This window comes from Corvus cornix, chromosome 13 (assembly GCF_000738735.6).
Source record: "Corvus cornix cornix isolate S_Up_H32 chromosome 13, ASM73873v5, whole genome shotgun sequence".
Classification (NCBI taxonomy): domain Eukaryota; kingdom Metazoa; phylum Chordata; class Aves; order Passeriformes; family Corvidae; genus Corvus; species Corvus cornix.
In genome coordinates, this window is record NC_046343.1 from 15,215,746 (window position 1) to 15,242,846 (window position 27,101).

The 27,101-nt window shown below is 39.3% G+C and overlaps 2 protein-coding genes across 2 annotated transcripts in view; one reads left to right on the top strand and one right to left on the bottom strand.

The window, feature by feature from the left end:
* The window catches only part of DOCK2 (dedicator of cytokinesis 2), a 157,527-nt gene that overhangs the window by 51,569 nt on the left and 78,857 nt on the right, over positions 1 to 27,101 (bottom strand). Inside the window, exons 28-29 of the mRNA XM_010406219.4 lie at positions 7,292 to 7,390; positions 6,081 to 6,175 (exon numbers count right to left, since the gene is read on the bottom strand). Of these exons, the coding sequence (XP_010404521.2) occupies positions 6,081 to 6,175; positions 7,292 to 7,390 (194 nt within the window). The remainder of the gene's footprint in view (positions 1 to 6,080; positions 6,176 to 7,291; positions 7,391 to 27,101) is intronic.
* INSYN2B (inhibitory synaptic factor family member 2B) overlaps positions 8,325 to 27,101 on the top strand; it is a 29,500-nt gene continuing 10,723 nt past the window's right edge. The window contains exon 1 of the mRNA XM_010406218.4: positions 8,325 to 8,687. The gene's annotated coding sequence lies outside the window, so the exon portion shown is untranslated. The remainder of the gene's footprint in view (positions 8,688 to 27,101) is intronic.

The following is a 27,101-nucleotide window of genomic DNA, read 5'->3' on the forward strand; positions in this document are numbered from 1 at the left end:
CTGTTCAAAATAATGTTAAATACAAGGAAACTGCATATATTTTATTTCCTGAAAAACTCTAATTATAAGAAGTTCTGGTCAAAGCTACTCAGAAAGAGGAAGACAGAAAGATTGCTCAACTGCACTTACAACTGATGAAAATTATGAATATTGAAATTTCAGTCTTTTCTGTAGTGACACAGAACAGTTTGTGTGGGTGATCTCTTCAATGTTTTTTACTCATTTGCACATATATTCAATAGAGGGGAAAGTACTCCTCGTTGTCTTAATCCCCAGATGTTTTATTAAAATTAAAATACATGAAAACATAAGAAAGCATTTTATAACAGGCCACATAGCAACGAACCTTAGGGGTTTCTATCTGCAAGTCGAAGTTGTATTTAGGAGAGTAACAGTTTATCCCACTGACTTTCTGAGAATATCAAATTACCAAGATTTTTTTGTGTGTTGAGTTGTTCTCTCCACTGAGGACTTTACTTTTAGTTCTGAGAGCTCTTAGCCTAGGAGTGTGAGCATCCCAGCAGCTGATACCAGGAAAGGTGAGACACTCTGCAGTGGGAGTGGGAATGGGGTATCTCCCTGCATATTTTCTCTCTGCATTTTTAGATAAAAGACTAAATAAATGACTGCAGTTAAAACCTACCCGGCATCCACTCTGTACCATGACCACGATGGGCAACTGCCTCTGTTGCTGAGCGGATTATCTGCTGCAACCACTACATAATTACGTGTTCAGATTCTTGGTAAGCAGATAATTCCACACCATGGAGAACCACCAGCAGCATGCAGAGCTAGAGCAGAATTAGCAGAATTTAGCTAGAAAGATGCAAGGACGGAAAGGCAGAGTGACATTGGCACAGGCACCTGCAGATGGAAGGGACTCTTTGTGCCAGGCTTGGAGCTGCCAGCAGAGTGTGAACGGAGCAGCCACAGCTGGAACTCTCCCTGGGAGGGAAATACAGTCCCCAGGGAAACAACTCCCTCTGCTCTCACCTGCCTTGCCCCATTGCCCCAGGACTAACTTAATGCCATTTGCCTGATTACAAATGCTGACTTTTGTAGAGACTGAGAAAGACAACGAGGAAACAGAGGAGCCTGGATTTAATGGGCAGGAATACAAATTTGAGAACACTGAGGCACTGTGTACCAAATACTCCAGCATGGAAAACAATAAAGAAATAAATTTCCCTCTGAAAGGGACTTCATATTAACAGGGAAACTGCATTTCAGCAAGGACATTTGTAGTCTCACAGCAAAACCAAGCTGTCCAAGGACACATCCTATCACTGTACACAATTAAATCTATGACTAAACAGTAATGTTTGTTTGCACTTGTTATAATACCTTATTTACCCTTTTCTGCAACTGTGCATAAAAGAATATTTGCATTAGACATTTATACTTGTTGCTTAAAATATCTTTCATACATTAAAATTATGAAGTCCTGCAATATGCCATAAGCCTGTGTATAAATGTATTCTGCTCCCCCGAAAATTCAAGCCCTTATAAAAACAACTGCACTTCTATAAGAAGATGTTTAAATCAGTCAAAAGTTGCAGAGGAAAACAAGATCAAAGAAAAGAGTTACTTGTATGCAGCAGATGAGCCTTCTAAATTCTGCCTTATTTGCACAAAATAAACCATAACACTGTCATCCAACCTTAGTTACATAAATGAATCAGCTTTCAGGGTAAAAGTAACCTAAACTATTCACCTGGGGGTTGGTTTGGGGTTTTTGTTTGTTTGTTTGTTTTTAAATATGACAAGCTTTTATTTCCACCAACAGATAAATAGAAGACTGAGAAGCAGCTCAAATATTTTAATTAATTTGGGGATTTTCTCCCTTTCAACTTGAGCTCATTGAATCACAGAATGGTTTGGGTTGGAGGGGACCTTAAAGCTCATCTCATTCCACCCCCTGCCATGGTCAGGGACACCTTCCACTGGGGCAGGTTGCTCCAAGCCCCGTCCAACCTGGCCTTGGACACTTATTCCAAGGCTGTGTTCAGCAACATGCATACATATGTGGAAAACAAATTTTTCAGAAGTCACAGAGCCATTCTCTGATGATCTATGAAAAGAAAAACACAAAAAAACCCCCAACAAAACCCAGGCCTGGAATCCCTACTGTCCTTCTCTTGAACCGAAGTCCCAGCAATCCCTTGCTGGGCATCAAAGAGGAATTTATTCTGCCTCTCTTTGCTGCCTGGCCAGGACCAGGACAACGAGAGAGCCCACAGCCCTGGCAGGCTGAGAACTGCTGAGGTGCCTGGGGCTGCAGGTGACGCTGATTTGAAGCCACAGTGAGCTTTGGCTGAGTTAATAACAGTGCTCCAGGTGTGAGCTCCATGAGAACCACGTCTGGAGGGTGTTACAAAGCATCTCATCAGCAAGTAAGCAGCTATTTTTGGTATGTATAATGAAAGAAAATTGACAACAATTCCAGTTCTTTTGCCAAATACCTGCAGCGCTAAACCTTTCAAGTTAGACTTAAAAAGCACTGGGGAAGACTTGACTCTGACAGATGTCTGAAAACACTCAGATGCACAGGTAATGAAAACATATTCTAGAAAAAGCCAAACTACCAGTGTTATAAAATACCCTACAGTGTTATCTTGCAGGAGTTTTTCCACCCAGTAGGATCCGACCTTGAAATGTGCTGGTGAAACACTGTTTCCATTTATTTTAAAATACCTTAATATAATGTGAGCCAAAGGCTCACAGCACTACCCAAATGGACATGCAAACAAAGTGCTCACTGGGCCACTTCAGACTGGACACCAACCCAAGTGATCCCAGGCACTAATTTTGATAAGATCAAATACTTTCAGACTCCCTGTGAGGAATTCCCCTTTCAAAGCCCAGAGGACAAGCTAAGGGATGTGAATGCTTTCCCCTGTAGTTGCTAACCCCGCTAACTCTTCCTTCTTCAGCAAATCTGACTCCCCATGCACTTCATGTTGACAATAAAGTACATTAATTTCCTGGGAGAAATTATATCCCTCTGAATTAAAATTATGAACTGCTGAAAGATAGACAGACTATATGGTATTAGCTAAACCAGCTAAGCATTTCCCCACAAATGCCATGTACTTAGGAATTACTGCTTTTAATAAGTTAATAGCCAATATCTAAGTGTCATGAGTGGAATAAAGTGCACATATAAGGAGTAGAAACTAATAATAAGAAGAATGCAGTAAGCAACTTTAATTAGAACAAAAGTTAATTAAATCCACCATGGAGGATCACAAAAATAACTCAGATATATCCTCATGACCTCAACGATGATGTTACTGTTTCCCAAAGTGTTCTGCACCACCTAGCATGCTGTAAAAAAAGTGTTCTTTCCATCTTGCTGTTAATGGAAGGAGAGGGGGGGGAACAGGAAAAAAGAAAAGGTATTTCATTATTTCTTATTATTATATTATTATATATGTATTATTATTCCCCCTTTTCATTCTCTTTTGCTCATTGAATACTGCCTGTCCAGTGGGACCAGTACACACAGATTCAGCCTCCTTCAAACGTGCTTTGGTAGCCTGAGCATGCTTGGGAAGCAAAGAGCACGATGTTTATAGTAATGAGTTAAAGTAATTTGAGTTAAATAATTCCATCCTGATACAGGCAAAGCTTGATAACTAAGTTTAGTCAGTTAAGCTTCTACTCCAATTCATTCAACCCATACACCAGAGCTTCTCCTGGACAGGAATGTGTCCATTCTCCCTTCCTTTGGAGCCTGTAAAAAGCCATTCTCTCATTGTTTGCTTCCATCTATGCCAGACATCAAACTTTTAGCTGAAATATCCCTGGTATCATTCAGGCACTGCCTGTCTTTACTTCCATATGACAGGAATTGGGGCCCCTGCTCAGCAAACAAGACCAGACCTGCAGTATTGGTGCTGCTCTTCCCTCTCCTCTGTCTCTGTACTGATTTCACTTCTCTGTGCTGCAGTCCCTCCTACAGCAAAACTCCTCCAATTCCCACTTTCCTTGCAAGCCACAAAACACACCCAATCATGCAGGGGAGCCTGCCAGGCTTTGCTGCACACCTGGAGGGCACAAGTGCCACCAGCTCCACCCTGCCCCTGGCCAGGTTACACCACACACCACAGATATGCCCAACAGCCCTAACCAAGCTCTTTGCAAAGGCAGAAAGGGGAGACTCGAGGCAGAACAGCTCCTTCAGGGAGTAAAAAGCCTGCATGGAGCCTCCTGTTCACAACAGGGGAGTTAAGAATGCAAAACCTGCACTGTGCTGATATTTTTTGTGTTTGGTTTGTCGGGGTTTTGTTTTAATTTCTTTTTCTTCTCTCGGTGTTACTGTAAGAGACCTAAGCCTGATCCCCTGTGACTTCTTCTCTGTGCTACTTCTCTGGTTTGTGGTAAAGAATGTTAACAAGACAAATCTACAAAACTAAATTAGTCTTCAATTTATCTCGTGGAACATCCATTCTCTCAAAAAAACCCCCAAAATCCAAAAAAAGAAAAAACAAAACCAAATTTCTATAAAGAATGATAAAAAGTCCTCACTCCCAGTTGTTGATATAACATAAAATTAAGACATAAAGTAAGATCAATAACTCATTTCCTTATGCATTCCAGAGAACAGCAGCATAATCAAGGAGTATAAACAGTGCCAAGTCATTTTAGGTAAGCAATGTGTTTACAGGAGGACTGTTAAATAGCTTCTAAACAATATTTTTTTTAATGCTAACTTATTTCTTTACAGAGGATAAAGCTTAGAGTGACAAAACCTGCCTGGAACAACTTGTCCACAGAGCTCAGAGTCATTAGGAGGCAGATGTACACACATACAGTCCCCCAAAGCAGTTTTTACTGTCAGGACTTGAGGCAATACGGACACCACCAGGTGAAGCCCAAGCTCCAAAGACATTCTTTGACCAAGGACAGTCACTTCCCACACCTATAGAATAAAATAATCCTATACTTGTGGATAGGGTGGGTGTCAACAGCATTTTCTAGATAAGAGAAACAGCTTTACACAGGAAAGGTTTGATGTGCTGACATGTGCCAGATGACTGTAGGTAGTTTAGTACCAAATTGATATTTTTTAGAGTAATCCTTGGTACATTAAAACTAACTGCAATCACAGCAGCAGCCACATAAGAATGTGCAAGGAGTTGGATTTTGCCTTATAGGCCAAAGACTAGCTCAGACAGAAAAACAAGAGGGATGAAACTACTGTAAAGTACAAAATATTCCCTGAATTTACACATCCACCAGCACATCTGTACCTGCCCACCTCAGAAGAGGGGTCAGGGATCCCTCTGCATGGTCATTAACACCCATGAGTGACAAAGTGAGGTTTGGACACCTGACTAGAACCATCACTACCCTCTAGAACATAATCTTCACTTTTCAACCACAGAATGCAAAAAAAGCCCCAACCAACCTTTTCATTTAACATCATTCCATTCAAATCCTAGATTAAAATGTATCCAATATCAAAATCTGATATCACAAAACTGTAAACTTTATTGGCAAATCTTTTTCTCAAGACCAAACACTCTCAGGAAATGATCAAGTTTATTGAGTGTCCTCTTTCCTCTCTTTTTATATATTATAAAAGTGGAAGAATTGTATAACTGTGACATTTCAAATAAACAGCATCTATGGACTAAGTTCATTCAAACCTATGCACTTTTGACACTTAACTCTTAGACCAGTCCCTCTGCAACTTCTAGAAAACTCAGTGTTACCACCATCTCTACAAAACTAAAATAAAGGTAGTACAGGTCACTGTCAACAGAAGTCTTGCTTAAAAAGTGTATTCACTTCATAATACAATCCAGCATCTAAACTCGAAGTTTTTCTTTGAAAACAAGAAACCAGAATAAGTTCAGCTGTAAAGGTAATACCCAAATAAATTTTAAAAAGTGGACTTAAAGCACAGGCAACAAGCTATTTAGTGGATTGCTTCAGATGACCTTCTTGGCATTCCCCAGACTGGAATGATAAAGTAATTCTAGACTGCACTGAAAAATGTTTTGTAAGATACGAAATGAGTCACTCTCCACAGGCACACAGAACAGGAGCACTGGTCCTCCTCCCCTCTTTACCTGTTCTGCACCATGCTCATGGCCATCCAGTCCGAAGGGTAAACGTTCTTCCCAATGAGATCTTTGAACATTATGAACGTTTCCATCAAGAAGTCCTGGAACAACAAAATGTGGTCAGGCTGGGGCTGTGTAATGCACACTTTGAAGTTTCTGTGTGATTAATGAGCCAAGATGGGGAGTTCCACTTTGCTCAGTGAAGTCAAGAGAAGAATTCCTGGTGTTATCAGTAAACCTGAGACTGGAGCCAAAGTCCTGTAGAACAGCAGTCTCAGATTCCAAATGGAAGCTAAAAGCCATTACACTGATGTCATTATGCAGGGCTCTTAGGAAAATATAAGGTATAAATGAATGGAAGGAAAAAGTTGTAGTACTTTGGAGTAAAATTGGGGTTTTTTTTGTGAATTAGGAGAGCAGTTTCACTATGCATAAAGAATGAATAGATTTGAAAAATACAGGATTTTTATTTTAGTCCATTTACTCCACATTTACAATTTTATTTATGGCACCACTCTGGCTTTAAGAAAGGAAGGAAAGGGATCAGTTCTTGACAAGTGCAGATATTGCCTCCATGGACTAACTACAGATGGTGCAATCCAAACCTTTGCCACTGCCCTGACTTACCTGAGAGCTACACAAGGAGTGTAAAAGGACAGACATAGGACTATGGAAACCTTCTGGCTACAGTGTACCTGAACTACCATTAAATTATGGCAGAAACAACTGCAATAAAAGGATGCACTACAGGAATAGGGCATTTATTGCATTTAGCTTACAATGTTACCAGCACCAGGAGTAGACTCAATAGTGAAAACGAAAGTGGAACTGGATCACTGCGTGTGAAGGGGGGGGGGAATTTTCAACTAGTTGAGGATAAGTTTTGCTGTTGTTTTGTTGTGGATTTATTCTTTTTCTTTTCTGTATCCTCAATAGAGTACTGCACAAAGATCCCATTACTTATTCTGGATTGTTACATCACCACCTCAGTGCCAGGATCAACAGAGACATTTGTGCCTTTCCAAATTTCTGATTACAGTGTTGTCCAGCGGCACAACTAGAAGAGGGAGGCTGTGCAACAATACAGAGACAAAAAATGTACAGCAATAGAATTCATTCTAGGAAGAATCAGACAAGAAACACCCCAAAAATTGTCTGATTTTTCACAGGAAATCAAATACTTAAAACTATCAATTCCATGATCACTTAGTACTCACCACTAGTTCTGAACTTGTCTGGAAAGTTTCAATGTACACTGAATAATGCTGGTCGTTCATCTGGTTTAGGATCGCTGTCATGCACGCCACAAAATGACTCTGAAAGCAAACCAGACAGAATCAACACCTGTGGATTACTTAAGGTATTGGATTGCACTCTTTCTAAAGTTGAAGTATGCCAAATGTCGGAAAAATCCCTTTATGCATGTAGAAATAAACAATAGTCAAGCTTTTGCAAGCCCAGATGAAAGAAACAAACTAAGAACTCCAAAAGGATTATTCCAAAGTTGCCTTGGCAAGGGACAGGCTCTTGTAAGAAAGCTGCATCATTAATGAGATACCACATGGAAAACACATTGTGACAAGAAAACTTGTACAAAGTACAACTGGATATCGCCTTAAGACTCCTAAAAGGCATGTGATGTTCCCCATGATTCTTCCATTAGGAATTCATAGGAAGAAAATATAGAATCAAATATCAAAGAAAATATAGAATCAAAATTTTCTAATTTCTAATAATTCTATTATTCACAGGAAGAAATAGTGCGATAAATGCTATTTTTCACATTCTGCAGGTGTTTAACCAGCTATTACAGGACTCCTGAACTTCTATAGAACCTTATGACCTTCATATCTCAAAACTTCTTTCAAACTTCCTCAAAAGGAAGTATTTAGTCTTTCTTAATTCCCAAGTCTAAATGCTGAAAGATATGACATGATTTCCAGTTCTAAGTTTTCACTCTAAGTTACTGGAAGTCACAAAGACGCTTCTTTCCCAAGTACTAATAGTGAGTTCAATGATCTGCAGTTTTCCTTTAATACTGTAAAGCTCCCAACTTATTGATTCCTTTTCATTTGCTGATGCTTTAATTCTCGTTCTAAAATCGAGCCTGCTTCCAACGCTTCGCTTTATTTTAACAACAAAATCGATGAGCGTGCAAAATCCTTTTCTAGATTTCCTTGGATCTTTTCACTGTCCTGGCTCAGAACCGGCCCCGGCGCTGCTCAGGCTCTCGGTGTCCCTCGGGCTCGCTTTGTCCCGCTGCTAATCAGAGCCAGAGGCACACGAGCTTTCCCAGCTGGGCTGCTCTGTCGCACCCGACCATTTTGTCCCCATTCCAGCGGAGGGAGCCGTGCCTGTCTCGGCTGCTGCCTGTGCCCACTAGAGGTCTTGTTCTTCCCTCCACGAGCCGCTGCTCGCTTCGCGCTGCCGGGGCTTTATTTATTTATTCCTACGTGAGCAGACCCAGCGCACTTCTTGCATACAAACAGTGAAATTACAACCTAAAGGACATACCGTAGCTTCTGTCGGAGTAACCTTAGTGCTAGTGAGAGCCTTGCCTACTTTTTAAGGCTAAGAAGACTCATTTTCTGCAGGTAAAGCAAAAGCTTTCAGGTAAGAAATCGTGTGTTCTCGGGTACTGATGCTCTTCTAAAAGAAATGCTGGGTTTCCTGCAGTAGTACTTCACTTTTACAGTTCTGGAGCAGACAAATCTTTGCTGTGGTGTTAAATGCATCGCTGAAAGGAATAATGAATTGCAAAGGATTCAGTGCTGAAATTGTGTGGGGGTTTTCTTCTCGTGTTTTGATTTTGAAAAAAGATTACTGACAGAAGTTAGAGAATTGACACGAAAAGCAGCTCGTATTTTTAGTAGTTAAGCATTCACCACTAAATGCCTCTCTAGATTCAAGTTAAATAATCACTGTTTGAAATAAGCAGCATTTCTTCACAAGCATTGAATAGATGTATTATGATGCTTAAGGGCATAAAGACTTTAAGAAGGTTATTTCTTTTGTTAAAACCAACTTCAAAAAATGTGTCTAGCTATGCCTGTGATTATGGTACAGCACAAATGCCTCAGTGACTGTGTATGGTGATTTTAAAATTAACAGATGACATGCATTGAAAAGAGCCATAAGCAAAGATCGTATCTTGCTGGCCAGGACCTTGCACCAAACCTGTCAAATTCACATCAGTTGGACTGAATGATAATAAAATAGGTGACAGTAAAGATGGTTTGCTACAAAAACTTCCTCCATCCTTTCCATCTAACTGTAAAGCAGGGAAATACAAATACTGTTTGATCTTTAATCATTTTCTTGCCAGCAATCTCAACTATCAGAAATCATATGCTAGCATCTTTATAGGTTTAAAGCTTGCCCCTCCCTCCTAATCCCCAAATGGCAGCAATAAATATTCGCTTCTCAGAGGCAGCCTCGGATCTCTGAAGCGCCCCTGCACCCCCAGCACTGCCATTCTCACTGGCAGAACTTAGGGATAACACAGGGCTCTACAGAGCTGTGATCAAACCTGCAAAGATCTCTCTGTATCCACTGAAATTCTCCTCTGGGGTTTAAGTGCCTCTTACTGGAATGTGCAAAGAGCATGAACTGCCTGTGAATACAGCAAGTTCTGCACAAGAACCAGCTCTTACACCGGGACACAGCCTGAGTGTTCATGGGATGGGCAGAAGAAATTCAGAATCACACAATAGTCTATTAAAAAACTTATTTCATTGTCAAACACTGTCCATAGGAATTGAATAGCATAAAAGAGGTTGTGGCAGACAAGGTGAAGTTCAGGTAGAATCCTAGGGAGTCGTTTTAGCTGTGCTTAGGTTTGTTCGGATTTAGCCTGTGAATTTCAGCAGAAAACATTGATTAGAACTAGGTCAAATGTATAAAAAATAAACGTATCAAAGTAAACACTTGACTGCTGAGACAATATGAACAGAAAGAACCCCAGAAACAGCTCTGCACAACTATGAAGAGATCTAATAAAACATTTCCTAACTTCAATACAATAATTTCCTTATAAATGTAAAAGAACCCATAATAGATACAGCACTGAACTCAGTTTTTTTAATTATCCAGTTTTCTGAAAGACTTGAAAAAAATGTGTAAAGAAATTAGGAAATTGATACTGTGAATGCTGTACTGCTGTCAGGAGCAGGAACACGAGTAAATAGGCAGTCAAATGAAAATAAAACAGAGGAGAAAATATGGAGGAAATATTCAAATTCTCTGTCCACTTAACCCCCCGCATAATTAATACCATATTTAAATGAACTAAAGTGCTGGCTTTAGTATAAACACTGTAAAGTAGTGGGTAAGGTAAAAGAAATGTTGTTTTGCTTGAGTATATACAAGGCACATCAAAAGGAATGGCAGACTTATTCTGTAACACAAACAGGGCTTCCTAAGGTCAGGCAGGAAGATGTGGAATCTCTTGCACTGCTGAGAAAGTGCAGATTAGCTGTGGATGGAAAAGAAACAGCTGAGGAACATCAGGATCATATGAGTGAGATGACAAACTTCAACACCTAGCAACTAAACCCCAGCACACTTTATAATAGCAGATGGTGACAGGTTGCCGTAGTAACTTCAAATAGAGCAGCAGCACAAGGATGAGGCAAATGCACTGAAAAAACAAGAGAAATAACATGGAATGAAGCTACATTCTGACCTAATCTAGTAGAAGTGTTTCAGTGGCTGCAGGGTAGGCAATCCTCATGCAGATGTACTTTTGGAAGGACTCAGGAGGATATTTATTTAATGTAGGCACTTAAGTAGCATTGGCGCTCATTAATAGAGCACTTTACCAACACAGAGGCTGAGTGTAAACACAGAACCACATGGACATGCTCATTTTGCTTACCCTCACACGTGGAGTGAGGTAAAGGGACTCTGCACCATCCTCACAACTTGTGATCCCACACTCACTGATGATGGTTTATGCTTTCTGTACTGGGCAAAGAAACTTATTCAAACAATCCAACAGTTTTGTGGTATTTGCAGCAATCATAGATGAGATTTAATTCTGAACTCCCTTTTCGGATAAGCCAGAAGTTTCAAAATGCATTGCATGTTAGAAACAGTAATTGTAGAAATGACACACATAAAGAGTGTGACCAAGAATTTCTACGGGCCAAAGAGTTCTCTCTGTTTTGGTTGGGGTTTTCTTTGTTCAGAAATAAGTACAAACATCTTTCTGGAGGAAAAGTGATAAATATGTCATCTTGAGTGTAATTGAAGAAAAACTAACCAACTATTTTAATCAAGTGTTAAACATCATCAATATTTATGTTGTACCACAGGCCTTTTATTGAGAAGGTCTCCAAAAATACCATCTTCTCAGAACAATTGAGTCATCACAGCTGTCCCGTGTCATGAGCTAAAGAGCAACGCCATTACAACTATGGAAGGTGTTCAGTGATGCAACAAAGAACCACAGTAGCTTGAAGCCACAGTTCCTCAGAAAACCCCATTAAACCTTGAGAACTATGGCATATGTAGAGGTTGAAACAAACATCTTGATCATATTATGCAAATACTAAATAATACCAGTCTGTAAGGAAAAATAAGCAGAATTTCAAGAGAATTGCTAATGCAGTAGTTCTGTTTCTCTCCAGAAATAGATGTCCCTGCCAATGCATGTGCAGTCCTAAAATGTACTGTTTCTAGCTGGAAAGGCACGAATACATAAACATTAGGACAGGCTGCTATGCAACAACCTCGAGTATTCATTACATGTGAAATGGGGAATAGCTCCCAATCCATACAGACGTGGAGCTTGCCAATGAGCACATTGTACTAATAATTCATTTACAGTAACATTCATCTACTACTCTTAGTGGGTTTGGGTTTTTAATTTTCCATTTATACGTTCATATAGTTCATTGGTTCTGTCTCCTTGTGTTTTATAGCTGACTGAACAGGTCCTGCTTCCGCATCTCACTGACAGCCTTGGATTTCTGACTGAAAACATGCTGGGCTGTTTTAGCTTGTTCTACCATTTTCCTTACATTCACAAAGTTTAGCTAAAAGGATGTACAACTGTGAAAGCAGAAGACTACCAGGTAGAATAATACAGAACAATTTTGTAGCACAATGGGAGAGTAACAGCAGATTTTAAGATATGTTACAAGTTAGACAAACAAAACAATTTCAGTATTATTTCATTTAAGACTTTTCCATACATAGATAAAAGCAATAAAATAATGGTTCATGGTAGGACATAAAAGTAGCTTGGATTTTCATGGAATATGTCCATTGCCATCTACCTTTTTTTAGAGGGGTGGATTTTTAACTTTGTACTGATTTTCCAGCAATATTCCAAAAAAGAAGATTTTTCATTCTCTACAATGTTTTTGCTGCTGCTGGGTTTTGTTTTTTGGCTGGTTTTGTGCCATAAATCCACTCCAGAATTTCTGCTACTGTCTCTGGTTGATATGAATGCTCCACTGTAATAGATTTAACTTCTGCTTAAGTCTGTGTTCAAACACAGTTGTGTAATTTACTACTTTTCCTGTAATACTAACTTTGTGTTCATCTCCAAGGCATATTTGCAAACAAATTATGGATAACATTAATCAGTGAGGTCAGAGGAACTGAGATGAGCTCAGCTGGTCACAGCATGGTGCTAATAGTGCCCAGGTTGTGGGTTTAATACCTATATGGGCCATTCACTAAAGAGTTGAACTCAATGACCCCTGTGAATCCCTTCCAATCCAGAATATGGATGTGACTTGGAACTGGTGCTGTGACTTGGAACAAGAAATCATTGCTTGGAAACAGAACTAACTTGTTCAAGGCACATTTATCAAAAAACACAATGATCTGTTTCACCTACTCACTTAAGCACTGCTGTCACACTTCCGACCTCAGCTCTGCTCTAGCAGATGAAATCTTCCATCCTTGCCTTCAGGGATCTGTGCAGCTTCTTCCCTCCTCCTCTGCAAGCCACTGATTGCCTCCCATCATCACTTCAGCTACTTTCCAGCCTGGTCCCGCAGGCCAGAAGGAACTCCCTGCCCTGGTACATGAGATGTCCACTGAGAACCCCCAGTATCCCAAGGCTGTCAGGCTGCTCATTTCCCTAATTTCTTATTCCAACTGCTGTTGCACTGCCCTGATGCCACTAAACCAGATGGGCAGCCAAGCAGGCAGAGCAGGTCTGGTCCTGCCAAGGGTCCTGGTGCACTCATTCCCACGTTAGAGGTGGTGCAATCAGTATCCCGCAGAAACAGTGGAGCTACACACAAAGTACAGGCAAAGAGTAAGATTAAAAATACCATCCATGGTTTATTAACTGTAACAAGAGATTGGCCAATCTCTTCATTTAAAAGGACTGGAAACCAACTTGGGAACTTGCAGGAAGTGATAGAGGGGCTGGGGGAAGAGTTCCCTGCCCAGAGGTGCAATACTTAACAGCAGGAATCAACCCAGCCAGGATTGCAACAGGAGACTGCAGAGAACAGAGCAGCTGCAAGGGAGAGCAACCCTGAGGTCAGAAAGAGCAGAACTGAGCAATCCAAGCTCTTCAAAGTGCAGTAACATCTTTTATTGCTAAGCCATGTATTTTAAATTTATACAATGTGAAGACAAATGTCTTGGATGATGATTCACTTCCTTAAAACTAAACAGAGCCACCTCCTGTATTCCCAGAACTAAATCACTCTATTTGATTTTGGTCTTTTTCAGCTGCGCTTACTGAAGACAGAAAAATTAAATTAAATTTCAATGACTTGATCAGAGATGAGATTAATTCAATATATTTGTGAATGGCTAAAACAAAGCTTTGTCACAATAGTTCTGCTTAAAACTGTTGAAAGTCATATCACTCCAGAAACTTCCCTCTTACTTTTAAATTGATTTTATAAAGAAAATAGGGCTTAATAAAAATAATTTTTCAACAACTCATATCCATTACACTAACCAGTCTACCCACTGTGTTTATCTAGGATTGATTAATAACAAGTAGCAACTGTTAGAACAGTTTTAATTTGTATCTGAAATATTTTTCGTATTGAAATTATATCCAGTAGGGGCTTTTATTAAATTTTTAATTGTTATGTAACAGTGGGCTCCACTTTTAAGCTTGAAAAATGTCTTAGAGTCTGGCTAGCAGAGTAACTGGCTAAAACCAAAATTCATAGCAAAACTCCAAATCTTTCTAAAACAGAGAGCTTTTCACATTGAATTTTGGGTAAATTGTTTAACAGGAAGCATAGGGAATTCTCAGTAAAAGAAAACCCCGTGGAAACACGTGTCTAAAGACAAAAGGATAAAACTCCAAAAATTACAGAATGTCCTGTCAATGGGTATTCCACAACCTACAGCCAACTGTGCATCCTCCTCAGGTGTGGGTCTCTTTGAGGAATGTCACTTGTGTCCCAGTTGATTTAATTTCAATTATAATGTAACAGAAACAGAGAATCTTTATACTCTGATAATATACAGATAGAAATTTCCCAAATAGCATTGTCTGCATCAATTATTTGTGCATATGCTAATCTGTCTTTCTTAGGGAGGTTCTAACACATTTTCCCTGGGCTCTGGCCGAATAAGGAATCTTCCTTTAATAACCTAGCACCAGCCTGAGAGCTGGATTTATTATATACTTACAATAAAAGTAGAATGAAAATGAGGGTTGAAATTTCTTTGAATAACTAAATAAGGAATTAGTTTAGCTCTTGGTTTTTCTTCCATTTTTTTAAATGAGAAAAAGAAAAACCAGTCAAAAGCCTGTGAAAGGTAAAGAATTTCAGACTGCCCTGCCTTAGGCTCCATCAGGGTGTGACTGTCCCTTGGCTGCTCAATCACTGCAATCCAGGAGCCTCCGAATCCTAAACCCACAACGGGACGAGACAGAACTCCTGTTCCTGGCTGTTTGGAAAACACACCAGGATGGTAAAAGGAGGCACCTCTGCTCCCCGGCATTAAATCCCACTGACAACAGATTATGTCCTTATTCTGAAATTAAAACTTGCTCCCCAAAAAACCCCAAGCATAAACCCTCCTCAGAAAAATGGGTGAGTATTGATGTAACAGCACTGTGTTACAACAGGTCTTCCCAAACACAAACTGGGCTTCAAACAGTTTTCAACAACTTTGCAAACGTGATTATCAAAATACTTCGTGGTGCCACATCATCTGACCATCTGAACTCCTTCTGAGGGTGATGACTATGTGCTGAAAAGACACTTCTTTGTGTTGCTTTACTGCCAAAATATTCAAGGCTATTTACAGAGATTTATTTCTCCTCATCACTAAAATTCAAATAGATTGTCTTGCTAAGAAGCCAGGGTGCCAACACCTTCTCCTGGACAAAGCAAACAGAAATAATGAGTGTAGATACATGTTAGGGAATTGCAATCCTAGCAGGAAACAAACAAAAGCAGAATCACACCCTTATAAAAGCAAACTTGATCAATGAGAGTGCCAGAGAAATCTTATTTGTTATGCCTCTGATATTTAGTTTGCATCTCCTGAACAGTCTTATAGTCTCTTATTTTTATGATTAGTCACTGCAATACAGAGTGTGTGGGAGCATCAGTACATATCTAACAACACACAGAGAAAAGAGGTTATGATTAGAACCATTACAACCTACACCTCCACTGTATTTTCTATATTAGTGCCATCGGGTTTAACAGCAGTTCCAGGTCTGTACTACTGAAGCTGCTCATAAAAGCTGATTAGATCGTGGTCTGTAGATTCGCCCTTGTTACAGTTCACTGACACCAAAGGACCTGTTGTGATGCAGGTAATTTTCTGTCTTTTTAGTTCTGTAAAGCTGAAGAACAGAACAAGCATTTGGTAGATGCTGTACCATCACACAGTCAAAAGAACTTCCAAGATATTTGAAGGGATATCTTATATCTTGATACCATTATGATTTGTTCTACAAACAAATTCTTTTCCCATAGTTAACATAAATCCATTGAGCTGAATGTTGCATTACAGCTTCCTAGTCCTGGATCTTGTTCCTGGTCAGACTCTCCAAACTGCGGCTGCAACATTATAATATTAAGGCAAGAGTCTGGGAAGCTAGAGGGACTGGAATCAAATTTTCCATTTAGATTATGATCAGTTTTTAAAGTATGTTTATTAAGAAGGAAAAAAAAAGTAACTTGTTCTGCTCAGTTTTTGTTTTAAAGGAAGCTGCTAATCTTTTGTATCTTAAAACAAGGTTTCCTAGCCTGCAGAGCTCTGTGTCAGGAATCCAGTAATGCAGAATATTTTTTTCTTAAATATTTCTCTTAAAAGCAAAATGTCTTACAGAATTTCTTATATTTAGAAAATATGAAAATAAAGCATTTACTACTAGACCAAGGCCATTTGTCTTTTTTTAAATGGCACTATAGTCACATAAGGTAAAAGTGTCTTTTATTTGATCTCTTCTTGGTACAAGGTCTTGACCTCCAAGACTCTGAAATACAACAAACATTAAAATATTTTAATAATATTTAGCAAATAATTCCAAATCATATGTGTGTGTATATATATATATATATATACACAACCAAATAAGAGGAGAAATAATATTGTTCATAGGTTGATGCTGAATGAATAAGGCAGTCGAGAAGGAGGAAATTTGAAATACAGGAGCAGTAGTGGAGTTCCCTTACCCCTTCCAGATTATCATAAAAGTCTAACTGCCTGTGCTGCAATTAGAGAGTTCCAGGACATTAAGTCGGCCCTAGCAGTTTGTACAGCTCAAGGCACAGATGCTCTGGAAGAACAGAGCATTCAAGCATGAAAACAGGAAACCAGTAATGTAGTCCCAGGCATCTGGGAGAGGACAGAAAAAGAACTTGCACTCTGCTGAACTGAAGAACACTGTCCAGGATTTCACAGCAGTGTGTGGGGAACGGGTTCTTTGGTGGCAAAGAAACTGGAGAATATCAGTGTGCAGGATGTGGGCAGTGGGCTGGCAGAGTGGTTTGGGCTGGCCACTGAAAGCAGCTGGAAAACCCCAAATGTAGCCCTTGTCCAAATCATTTCCCTGCTGCTGGCTCCAAGTCCTGCATCAGGGGTGTCCCCATAGGTTTGGGCACACCAGTGTTTCCAGACAAGCTAAAGGGGGAAACAGCCTGATGTGCAAACCTGTGGAATATCCTGGGGATATTCAAAGGGTTTGAAAATAAGCCTTGTTAGGCTGCTAAGAGAAATCTAAGTTATTGCAACAGAAATAGCTCCGAGAATACTGTGATTTTCTCAAAGTTCATCAGTTCAAAACAAGTGACACCAGGATTACAAACATCTCTATCAATGTATGAAACTTACTCTTTTAAGAAAAGGAAAGGATGTTCCCGCTGAACTAGGTCGATTCCTGTTATACAAGGATACACATGCCCTCAGGCTGCCAGTTAGACATTCCTGCTTCATAACTCTTTTTCTGGACTTGGGGGAAAAACAAAGCAATCTTGACAGATTACACATGGCAACATTTCTGTGGATTCTATCAATGTTTTTCAAGGTTTTGTTTTGTTTTTAATTTTACAAGACAAATAAACCAACCAAGCAATAAAAACCTGAAACACACACCTAATTTTATGCAGCTAACATACTGTATGATAACTCTAACCCAAGCCTCTCTACAGCTTCTGGGTTGCCTGCCTTGCTCAGCTTCATGGCAAGGTACTCATTTGGTTTCTTGTTTAACTTTTTCTGAAAAACATTGGAAAAACTCCATGTTCAGTCATGTCTGAAGTGAGACACAACCACGCCCAAGTTCTTCATGTTTTACCTGCCTTCTTAATAACACAGGAATACATTTCAGTATTTTGCTTGAATCACACTGCTACTTACCCAAGTTGAACCTGAAGCTATTCCCAAGGAGACCTTTTGCAATGAAATTATTCTCTAAAATAAAAAACACTACAATTTTCTGAAAATAACCTCATTGCAGGGCCATTAAGGCAACATATGAAATAATGAAGGAAGGAAGTAACTTCTATAAAATTGCTGATATTTCACTAACAGGCCCCAGGAGATCATCCCAGGGATACAAAAAGGAAGAAAGGTCATCTTTTTTCCTGAGACAGGGCAGGCGATATTCCATATTATGTAACCACTTCAGAGATTGCTCTTTTCTTCTCCAACTAGAGATGATACAATCATGTAAAATACTCAATTACTTGGGCCATTCCTCATTCTTATGCTTAGAAGAGGATGGGAAAGCACAGGGAAAGTGCATTTAAGGCAATATGCATCTGCTTATGCAATTAACTTGCATATTATTTTCTAAGGACTTCACATATTTCAAAACATACAAGGAATTGAAGTTTCTATTAATTCATACAGAATGCTGCATGTCTTCTATCTCCTGTCTTCTTTGAAATTAATTGCCCTCACTTGTGGAAAAATAATTTGAGCAGACAAAAATTTCTTGAAGATACTTATTTCCATGCAGCCTTTTAGTTAGGCTTATTGCAGTTCTCAAATTCAACTTCGGGACTTCTCCAAACTGCCAGCCTCAGTAAAGACTGAATAACAAAAACCCCAGTGCTGAGTGACAAGCAGGTGCCACACAACTCAGGACACTGCAGATTTATTAGACATATCATCAATTATTGACTTCTCTGACGATCTAAATATAACTTTGTAAGCTAAAATTTTGAATTTATACAAGATATAAAATCAGTTATGAGGTAGAGATATTAAGAAATACCTGAAATGGGAAAAGGCAAGGAAACAACCAGGCTTTTGTTTTGCCCTTGGCATCACTGGGACAAGAGCTTTTGTTGCCCAGAGAAGGTGTTCATTTCTCCAGCAAGGTTCAGAGCCCTTGGAGTGTCCAGAGATGTTCATCTTTCCTTTAGTGACCATCAGTAGGTCATCAAAGGGTCACCTCCCTCCCTCTCTGGTGTTGTCTTAGAAACTCAGCAAGGTGAAGCATCACCTTTCCCAAGAGGAGAGTGAAATGTTTATCTACACTTTTGTGATTTATTGCTTTAAACCACGATTGCACCTTTGCTCTTTGGACGTGTTCCAGGGCAGACCAGACACTAGATCCATCTGATTCTAAATGTGCCCAGCAGGAGATAAATATATCTATGTGACACTTCAGTGTGTTACCAGATCACTCTCTCTCCCCATCTCAGCACATGGTAAAGTATCATCACCTCACTTTTTCTGCCATGGGATTGAATTCCTCTCAAATATCATAATTATTATCTCATTATGCACTATTTGCTCCTCCTAAGACACCACAGTTGCACAGAATTTCCTTCATCCTCTGTTTCTATAGGCAGTTATGCACTGTGCCAAAGACCCCCAGCTACTGAACCTCAGCCCTTAACTTGGGAGCATTGTGGCATCTCCAACAGTAACCTCAAACTGCAGAGTCTCAGTTTCTCTACATTGAGAATTTATATATTTAAGAAATTATTTACATTAATATTTCTTTAATATTAAGAAATAACAAACATTATCAAGATTAAGAGCTGAATATAGAGAAACAATTAATTACAAGGTTGAGAGAAAAACATTAAATCCATCCTGCTAGTTCTGATGATTTCTTAACACATCACCCTAAGCCCTTCAGGCATCAAGGACATTTGAGTTCCAGACAAGTGGACAGTCCTTTGGTAACTCACACTGTTTCCAACTTCATGAGAAGCTAAACAAGCTTTGTGTAAAGAAGAAACATACATTTTCTTCTAAGTACCAGGAAAAAAAGTTGCTTAGCATTTTTTTGAAGTCTCCATATTCCTACATTTCTCAGTACCTGTTAGTACTGAGATGATTTTGGCTTTCATAATCTGTCCCAAGCCAGCAGTAACCACCAAAAAAAAAAGTAAAAATAAAAGGATATTATTTGAATAAAGTGTGAAGAACAAATTAGCCAGTTGTTTGTCTTACCCAGTGGGACAAGTTTTGACTGAGTTTTTATTCTATTGCTTTGAAGAAAAACCAGTATCTAGCCATAAATATTTTAATAACATAAAATAATGCTACACATGGTAATAATGCTGTAACTTAGAATGGGTGTCTCTGTCAAAGCATGAGCTGCAGAGAAACTTTCATTTTCCTGGTGCTCCTTACATGGGGAGTGGAGCTAAGCTTGGAGAGCGATTGTAAGGCTATATTATTTTTCAGGCTATAAATAATTAACTAAGTGGGAATCTTTCAAATCCTCTCCTCACAAAAAGCAAGGCTTTTCAAAAGCAACTTCTCTCTACCTTTAGAAAAGGTAATAGTCAGGAAATAATGATGCTACAGTTCATCTTTAAAGGCACCTGCCCTGCATAATAATAATCTGTGCACCTCACAAACAACATTAAACTACAGACTGTTTAAATATACAGGACAGAAGTGCTGTATAAAACGAAAGAATAAAATCACAGAGAATTATGGATAAGTTGGTGAAGCAGACTTAAAACACAACTTTAAAAACTACCTTTACAATGCTCATAAAAGAGAATAAACCTGCTGCCTTTCTCATGGATTTAGAGAGAAGTATTGCACAGCAGACCAGACACAAGTGAAACATACCTGTGTTGTCCCTTCCTGTTATTCATTTGCAGCACGAAGCTGCTGAGTTGTTAAATAGACAGTCATGACACTAAGAGTTGTGTTCTTACCCAAATACTTGTCTTATAAATCTGAATTTTAGATTTCCTTAATGCCTTCACTATTGATGATATAAAACAGAACTAAAATTTGCAACTGCAAAGTCAGAAGAAGAGAACAAACATGTGCAAAGATTTCTTATTGTGCAATTCTCATCTATTTAATTGTAACCCCTCAAAATACTCATCACTGACCTCTCCAACATCAGCAGGCTGGTGTATTTTGATGTGAAATTACTTATAGCAGAGACTCAAGACAAACAGAGGTTTCTCTTTTGGTCTACTCCTCACCAGTCCCCCTCCAGAATGGATAATTCTGGCTCCTGACAGGTTAAGGATAGAACGAAACAGAACTCACACAGAACTTCACACAAGTTGAACTACCAACAGGTTAAGGATAGAATGAAACAGAACTCACATAGAACTTCACACAAGTTGAACTACCAACCTTATCACAGCTCCATTTTGTAAACATTCAAAGAGGAGATGTGCCAAAGCATCAGACTGACTGAGCAGACTACCCTGCACAGTGATAAAGCCTGAGAAAAGCTTCCTCTGACGCTGAAAACAGCCATGGTCATGACTGATCAGAGATTTTCTCAGGGGAGTCCCCAGCTCATTGTATCCCAGCCTCCATTTCCCCTCCACCTGTAGCTTTTTGTGCCAGAAGCTGAGAGCTTGTGGGAAGTGTCAGTCTCCGCAGACACCCTGCCAAAGCCAATAATAAGCACACTTCCAGTCTCTCCTGCAGTTACTGTCAGCCAGTTGGTGGTAACCCAGTCTGAGCAGCCGTAGTTCAATTGCCCCACACCAACAATGTTTTTCAAAACTGGCATCCAGGAAGAGGCACAGCCAGGTATATTCAGCTGAGTACACAAAATACATCTCTGGAGGACAAAATACCCAGTTACTCACATTCCTGATGTCATTCACTGCTCTGGTGGAATACAGGTAAAAAAGCCTCGAGATGCAATTTTAAAATCCTGCCCTGTTACCACGATGAGAACTGGCACAATATTCCCACCCAGGTTCCAGTGCTTCCATAGGAAACAGAAGCCATGGGACAATGTATTTCAGCAAGAGCTTGGCATGGTTTCTTCTCTCACTGCTTCCCCATATACCCAGGTTTGTGAGACAAGTGAGAGTAACAGTTGACTCCTTACATTTTTTGAATACTCCCACATACTACAGTGGCAAAAAAAGTTATGGAGATCCTGAAGAATCATAACTGAACACACAGTGCTTACAAGGCATTACACACAGCTGCAGCACAGCAGACTGCTAAATACTTTTGGACACAGCTTTGCCATGTCATTCTTGATCTGAAGTGATAAATTAATTGGAAAAAAACCCCAGAAACCAACTGAAAGCTAAGGGGCTGCAGCAAGTACACTCAGAACTTGTTCTTTAGAATTAAATAAATACTGTAATGATGGAAACAACTCAAGTGTTGAAGTCACAGTGAGCACTTTATACTGGTTCTAAATGGTTTTTCCTGTAACAGTGTCTCAACAGGAGAAAGGTACTGGGCAGTGACAACCTGTCACATAGGAACCATGGAAATGCAGCATTTAAGTTTGCTACTTGAGAAAAAATATTAAGTTTTGCTGTTTTAACAAGCATAGCCAATATAATTGACAACCAAAGAGAAAGTTCAAAAGGTCATTTTTATGAACTAATCTGTCTCTAACCAAATGCTGTGGCCTCCAAAGCACCACAAGGTGTAAACCTGCCTATGCATGGGTTACCTATAGATCTACATGTAGGTCTGTTAACATTTTATTAAGCCTGAATATAAACCTGCAATAATCTAAAGTGTAAAATGTGTGCATACTTTGATACAAACATCATGTACTTAGCAATATTTTTTCAACTGGTAAGACTTATACAAGGAAGAGCACTGAAATTTTGTGCTATGAACCAGTATTTGGACACTTTCCAGCTCACCAGCCTGTCATGTTGGATAACTTCCCTCTCCCTGTAGGCATTCAAGCAGTTCTTCAAGAGAAAATTCTCAGTTTTAGGTACACTCATCTTTGCAAACTAACACTGAAAAAAAATCCAACTTGTGTCTGTATATAAATATGTGACTGAAATCCTTCCCTCTTAAGTGAATAAAAAGTTGTATCTTACCTCCTGACACTAAACCTTGCAGGAACAATTTCCAGTGTATGCTCCAGAGGAAATACTGAGATAAAAATGTTTTCTAATCCATGAAGCCTTTTTTTGTTTTTCTGAGAGAGCAAATGGAATGTATCATCTCTTCAAAGGAAAAGAACTTTTATTTTTATTTAAGTAGAATAAAGGAATTTCAAGTACCATAGTTCTGAAAGTTATTTCAGAGATAAGATCATCATGGTTTCATCTTCTAGTGCATCTTCAGCACTTCATGTGGAATGGCATTGCATCATCTCCATCAAATTATAGGCAAACCACACTCAATTTTCACCCCTAAAACTTGCTTAGCTAAGTCCATTTTCTGCTGCACTAAATATCACAGCATCTTCTCTACCCAGTCTCACCAACCTGAAGTAATTTTCAAATCTTGCTGTAAAATTAACCAGAGACAAAATCCTATAATCTCTTCCATCACTGAAATGTTCCCTTTCTGAGGACAGAAGCTTCCATCCTACCCTGTATTCCTTATCTGTGTTAAGATCCTCTTCTCCAGTCACCTTGATCCCACCTGGAGGTGGCTTACAAAACCCACCAGCAGGATTTGTAAAAAAGTTCTTGCCTTCTTCAGTCCTTTTTTTCTCAGGTGCTCAACCAATGTTCCTTCAGCATTACCAAACCACTGCTGTGGGGGAAAACAGAGCACATAGAGGAACATCCAGAGAACTCCTCTGTGGCTGTGCACACCAACAGGAACAGATATTCTGTGTGCTGCCCAATTAGAGTAAGAAATAGAATAATATTACACAAGACAAGCTGTGCACTGGAGAAAACTCCAGGTACAAAACTGTGTTCTACAAATTATTCCATCTCTTATAATAAACACATTTACTTTCATAAATAGCTTTGAGCTTTATTCTGTGGGACCCAAAGTAATAAGACTTCTTGTTGTGATCAACAACAGGCCCCTGTACACAGAGGCCATTTAAAAATCTCTCTCAGCAGTTTCATCCTTCCTGTTCCCTGCCAGCTTTTCCTGTGTATCACAATAAGCTGCAAATTTGCACTTCTGGGGGTCTGTTTCTACTTTATAGGCTCTGCATCTGTCACCCATTTTCATTTGAAAATATTCCCTTCAGAGGCCTCCTTGCATGCAGTTCCTCTGTAACTCTGAGCACATTTCCATCCATTTCCCTCTGCAAGAAAGAAGGACAGGAAAAAGAGGCAATTTTCAGCATCATCCAATTGCAATGGTTTCAAATCCATCTCTAGCTCTCCGTGCTAGCTGGTGATGTATGTTTCACTGCAGTCTCCAGGGATTTCAGAAGCATATCTAAACTTATCCTCAACATCTCTCATTATTTTGAGGAAAGAAACCCAACATGACTTTTATGCAAAGAAGAGCTGTGACTAAATTAAGCAGCTTGGCCAACAGCTATTGCCAAAGTTTCTGATAGAGACAGAAAATGAAGTGGAAGAAAAGCAACATCCAAACCAAAGCACTTAAAGCCTTAATTCAGACTTTTAACTAAAAAAAGGCACATTACAGATGTTAATTTTTCGTTTTGAAAAGCAGGAGGGAACCTGCATAGAAGGAGAGCTCTGCAGTGACCAGGCTGTTTGCAACCACTGACAAGCACACAGTTCACAACAGCCCCCACATGCAGCCTCTGATCCCAGCAATAGCTTAGGAATCCTGGAAAGATTTGCAACACGAAGGGAAAGTGAGAGTCACACAAATTTCTTAGAAACTGATGATCTCCCACCTAGGAAACAGCTTATTATCAAACAAAAACCATAATTAAATACAGCAAGCTGCCTCTCTAAACTGAAAATGTCCATCAAATGTGCATCATAGAAAATCTGTGTTATACAGGGCAAACCACAAATCAGACATGACAGAAAACTGCTGAGTCTGAATGCATTATCCTACAGTTCTTACAGCTGTCACCAATCACAGGATCAGAACAGTTTGTTTTGGAAGGGACCTTAAAGATCAACTTGTTCCAACCCTCTTCCATAGAGTGAATTGGGAAATTTAAAGTGTGGATGCTCAAAAGTAGAAGGCAAGTTACACTAATCATCTTCCTCTTGCAAGCCCCCACAAAATACTTTTACCTAATTCCTTTATTTACTGAAGGGGGTCTGCCCCAATTTTTTTCAATAAATATTGGCTTTAAAACATGCTTAAAAGAAAAACAAAATACCACCAATTCATATCACACTTTCACTATAAGGAAAAACACGTATTTTTTGAGCAAGTTAGACAAATGGAAAATTAAGGTATCCTGCTGCAGCTGAAAGAGTTTGAAAACGATGTCAAGTATGTAACTTTTGCCACAAACTGCAGAACCCCCCTAGAAGCACCACTCACACATCTGCTCTCTTCCAAAATCCCAACTGTCCATTGCTCCATGGTTTTTCACTCCATGCAGTTCCCTGTAAACTCCATTTATCCTTACCAGCTGCACTTCTCTACCCATAGCTTCAGTCACTGAACTGAAATATGAACCAAAAAACTATGTTTGACTCTTGAAGAAATTGAGAAGGCAGAGGCAGGAAAGATAGAAGAATATTTATATAAAAAAATACCTATGTCTTGTTGTTAAATTTCCTCTGCCTGGCAGTCAAACTAAGCTGTAGGTGCATTTCAGAGAACTCAAACCCACAATCCCCAGGTTGGACACCAGTTCCATTGCTGTTTGAGGGGGGAGGCTTTGCCCCCGACTGTTTTCTAGAGGGTTCACTTTCTACACCCTGGGATACAAATTACACTGGAGCAAGGATAAGTTTACACTGAAGAGTAACTACCACCACTAAGAATTGTGTGAGCAAAGCACGCAGAGACCTTCAAAGTCAAGACTTTCTTTAATAGTACCAGCCAAGCCTAAAAGAAAAAAAACCACAAAAACATCAGTCAGATCCACATACCCAGAACACTGAGAAGAGAAGCAAGGAATGTGCACCATTTGAAAACAACATGAACTACCCAGCACCTCACAGGGCACTTATCCAACAGGGGACGGAGAGACTGCAACAAACCCATGGGGGGTTCATTGAGCAAAGCAGCCACAGCACAAGGCATTGCCTTGGGACTGTGGGCAGCTGCCCAGGGAAGGGATGTGGAGGAAGAGGCTGGAGAGCTGGATGCAAGGTCATGGAGCCATGGAACATCAAAGCCCAGTAAATTTCTTCTACTAAAACTGTTATTATTACTACAAGACATAAATTTAAGATTGACTTAATCTTCTTTTTTATGAGTGAAATAAGTTAAATTAATAAATTGAAAGCATTTCTATGAAATGGATCTTTAGGATTTTTCCTACTTCAATGTGAAATAATGAGCAAAACAAGAACTTTAAATTGCTGTGTCAGGAAAGAGTGAAGAATTAGATGCTGGGCAAGGGAAAATGTTATTTAAACTTAGTAATTGGCAATGTTGCACTGATTTGTTAACTCAAGCACAGACACCTATAACTCATTGAAATTCACTAGTCTGGGTTTTCAATCCAAATATTTGAACATTCCTAGCTATATATATTTTTTCTTTCAGCTTGATTTAGTATAAACAGCACCAAAATGTTCATTGCAATTCATAGTAAACCCAGAGTACTGGATGCCAAGGTAGCTAAAAATCAACAGAGTTAAAATAGCAATTTTCAAATTCAGATTGCAGGAATGTAGCTCAAATGCCTCTACAGCCAAAGGAGAGAGCTCTCACAAAACGCTTAAGGGCTTTTTACTTTTATTTAAAACACAAAGGATTAGCTTTCTAAAGCTCCTTTCAGAATTTAATTGGGCAAGTGTAACTTTTAAAGTAGTCCATCTGCCTGGAGCACAGCAGCTGTGATGGGGAGAATGCTACTGCAATATTTGGATAAATTCTCAAACAAAACTGTAAAAAGTCTCTGGTAATTAGTGGATGATATGAGAACTCGGAACTTGGCACTGGAATGTTGTTTGCAGAAACTGTTGGACTTGTTTATTGTGATACTTGTTTCCATTGCACAATCAGTGCACAGATTTCCATAACTTCATGCCTACCACAAAAGTAAAATTTGGTATTAATGCACATGTTTATTTCCTCAATATCTTATGTGACATTTCTCTCTCAGTGAAATCATCCAACACTCATTTTCTTCTAGAACTTTATAATAGAGTAATATCACATTATTACTTTGTTTAAATTATATTACAGTGCCTAAATGTTACATGATGCTACATAACACTTTGCTATGTTCTTTAAAAAGATCTCTCCCACTGCACCCATCTCATCAATTCTTGTAAATTAAATACAGTAAAATCTGTGCAATGCTTAAATAAAAGGTTCTGA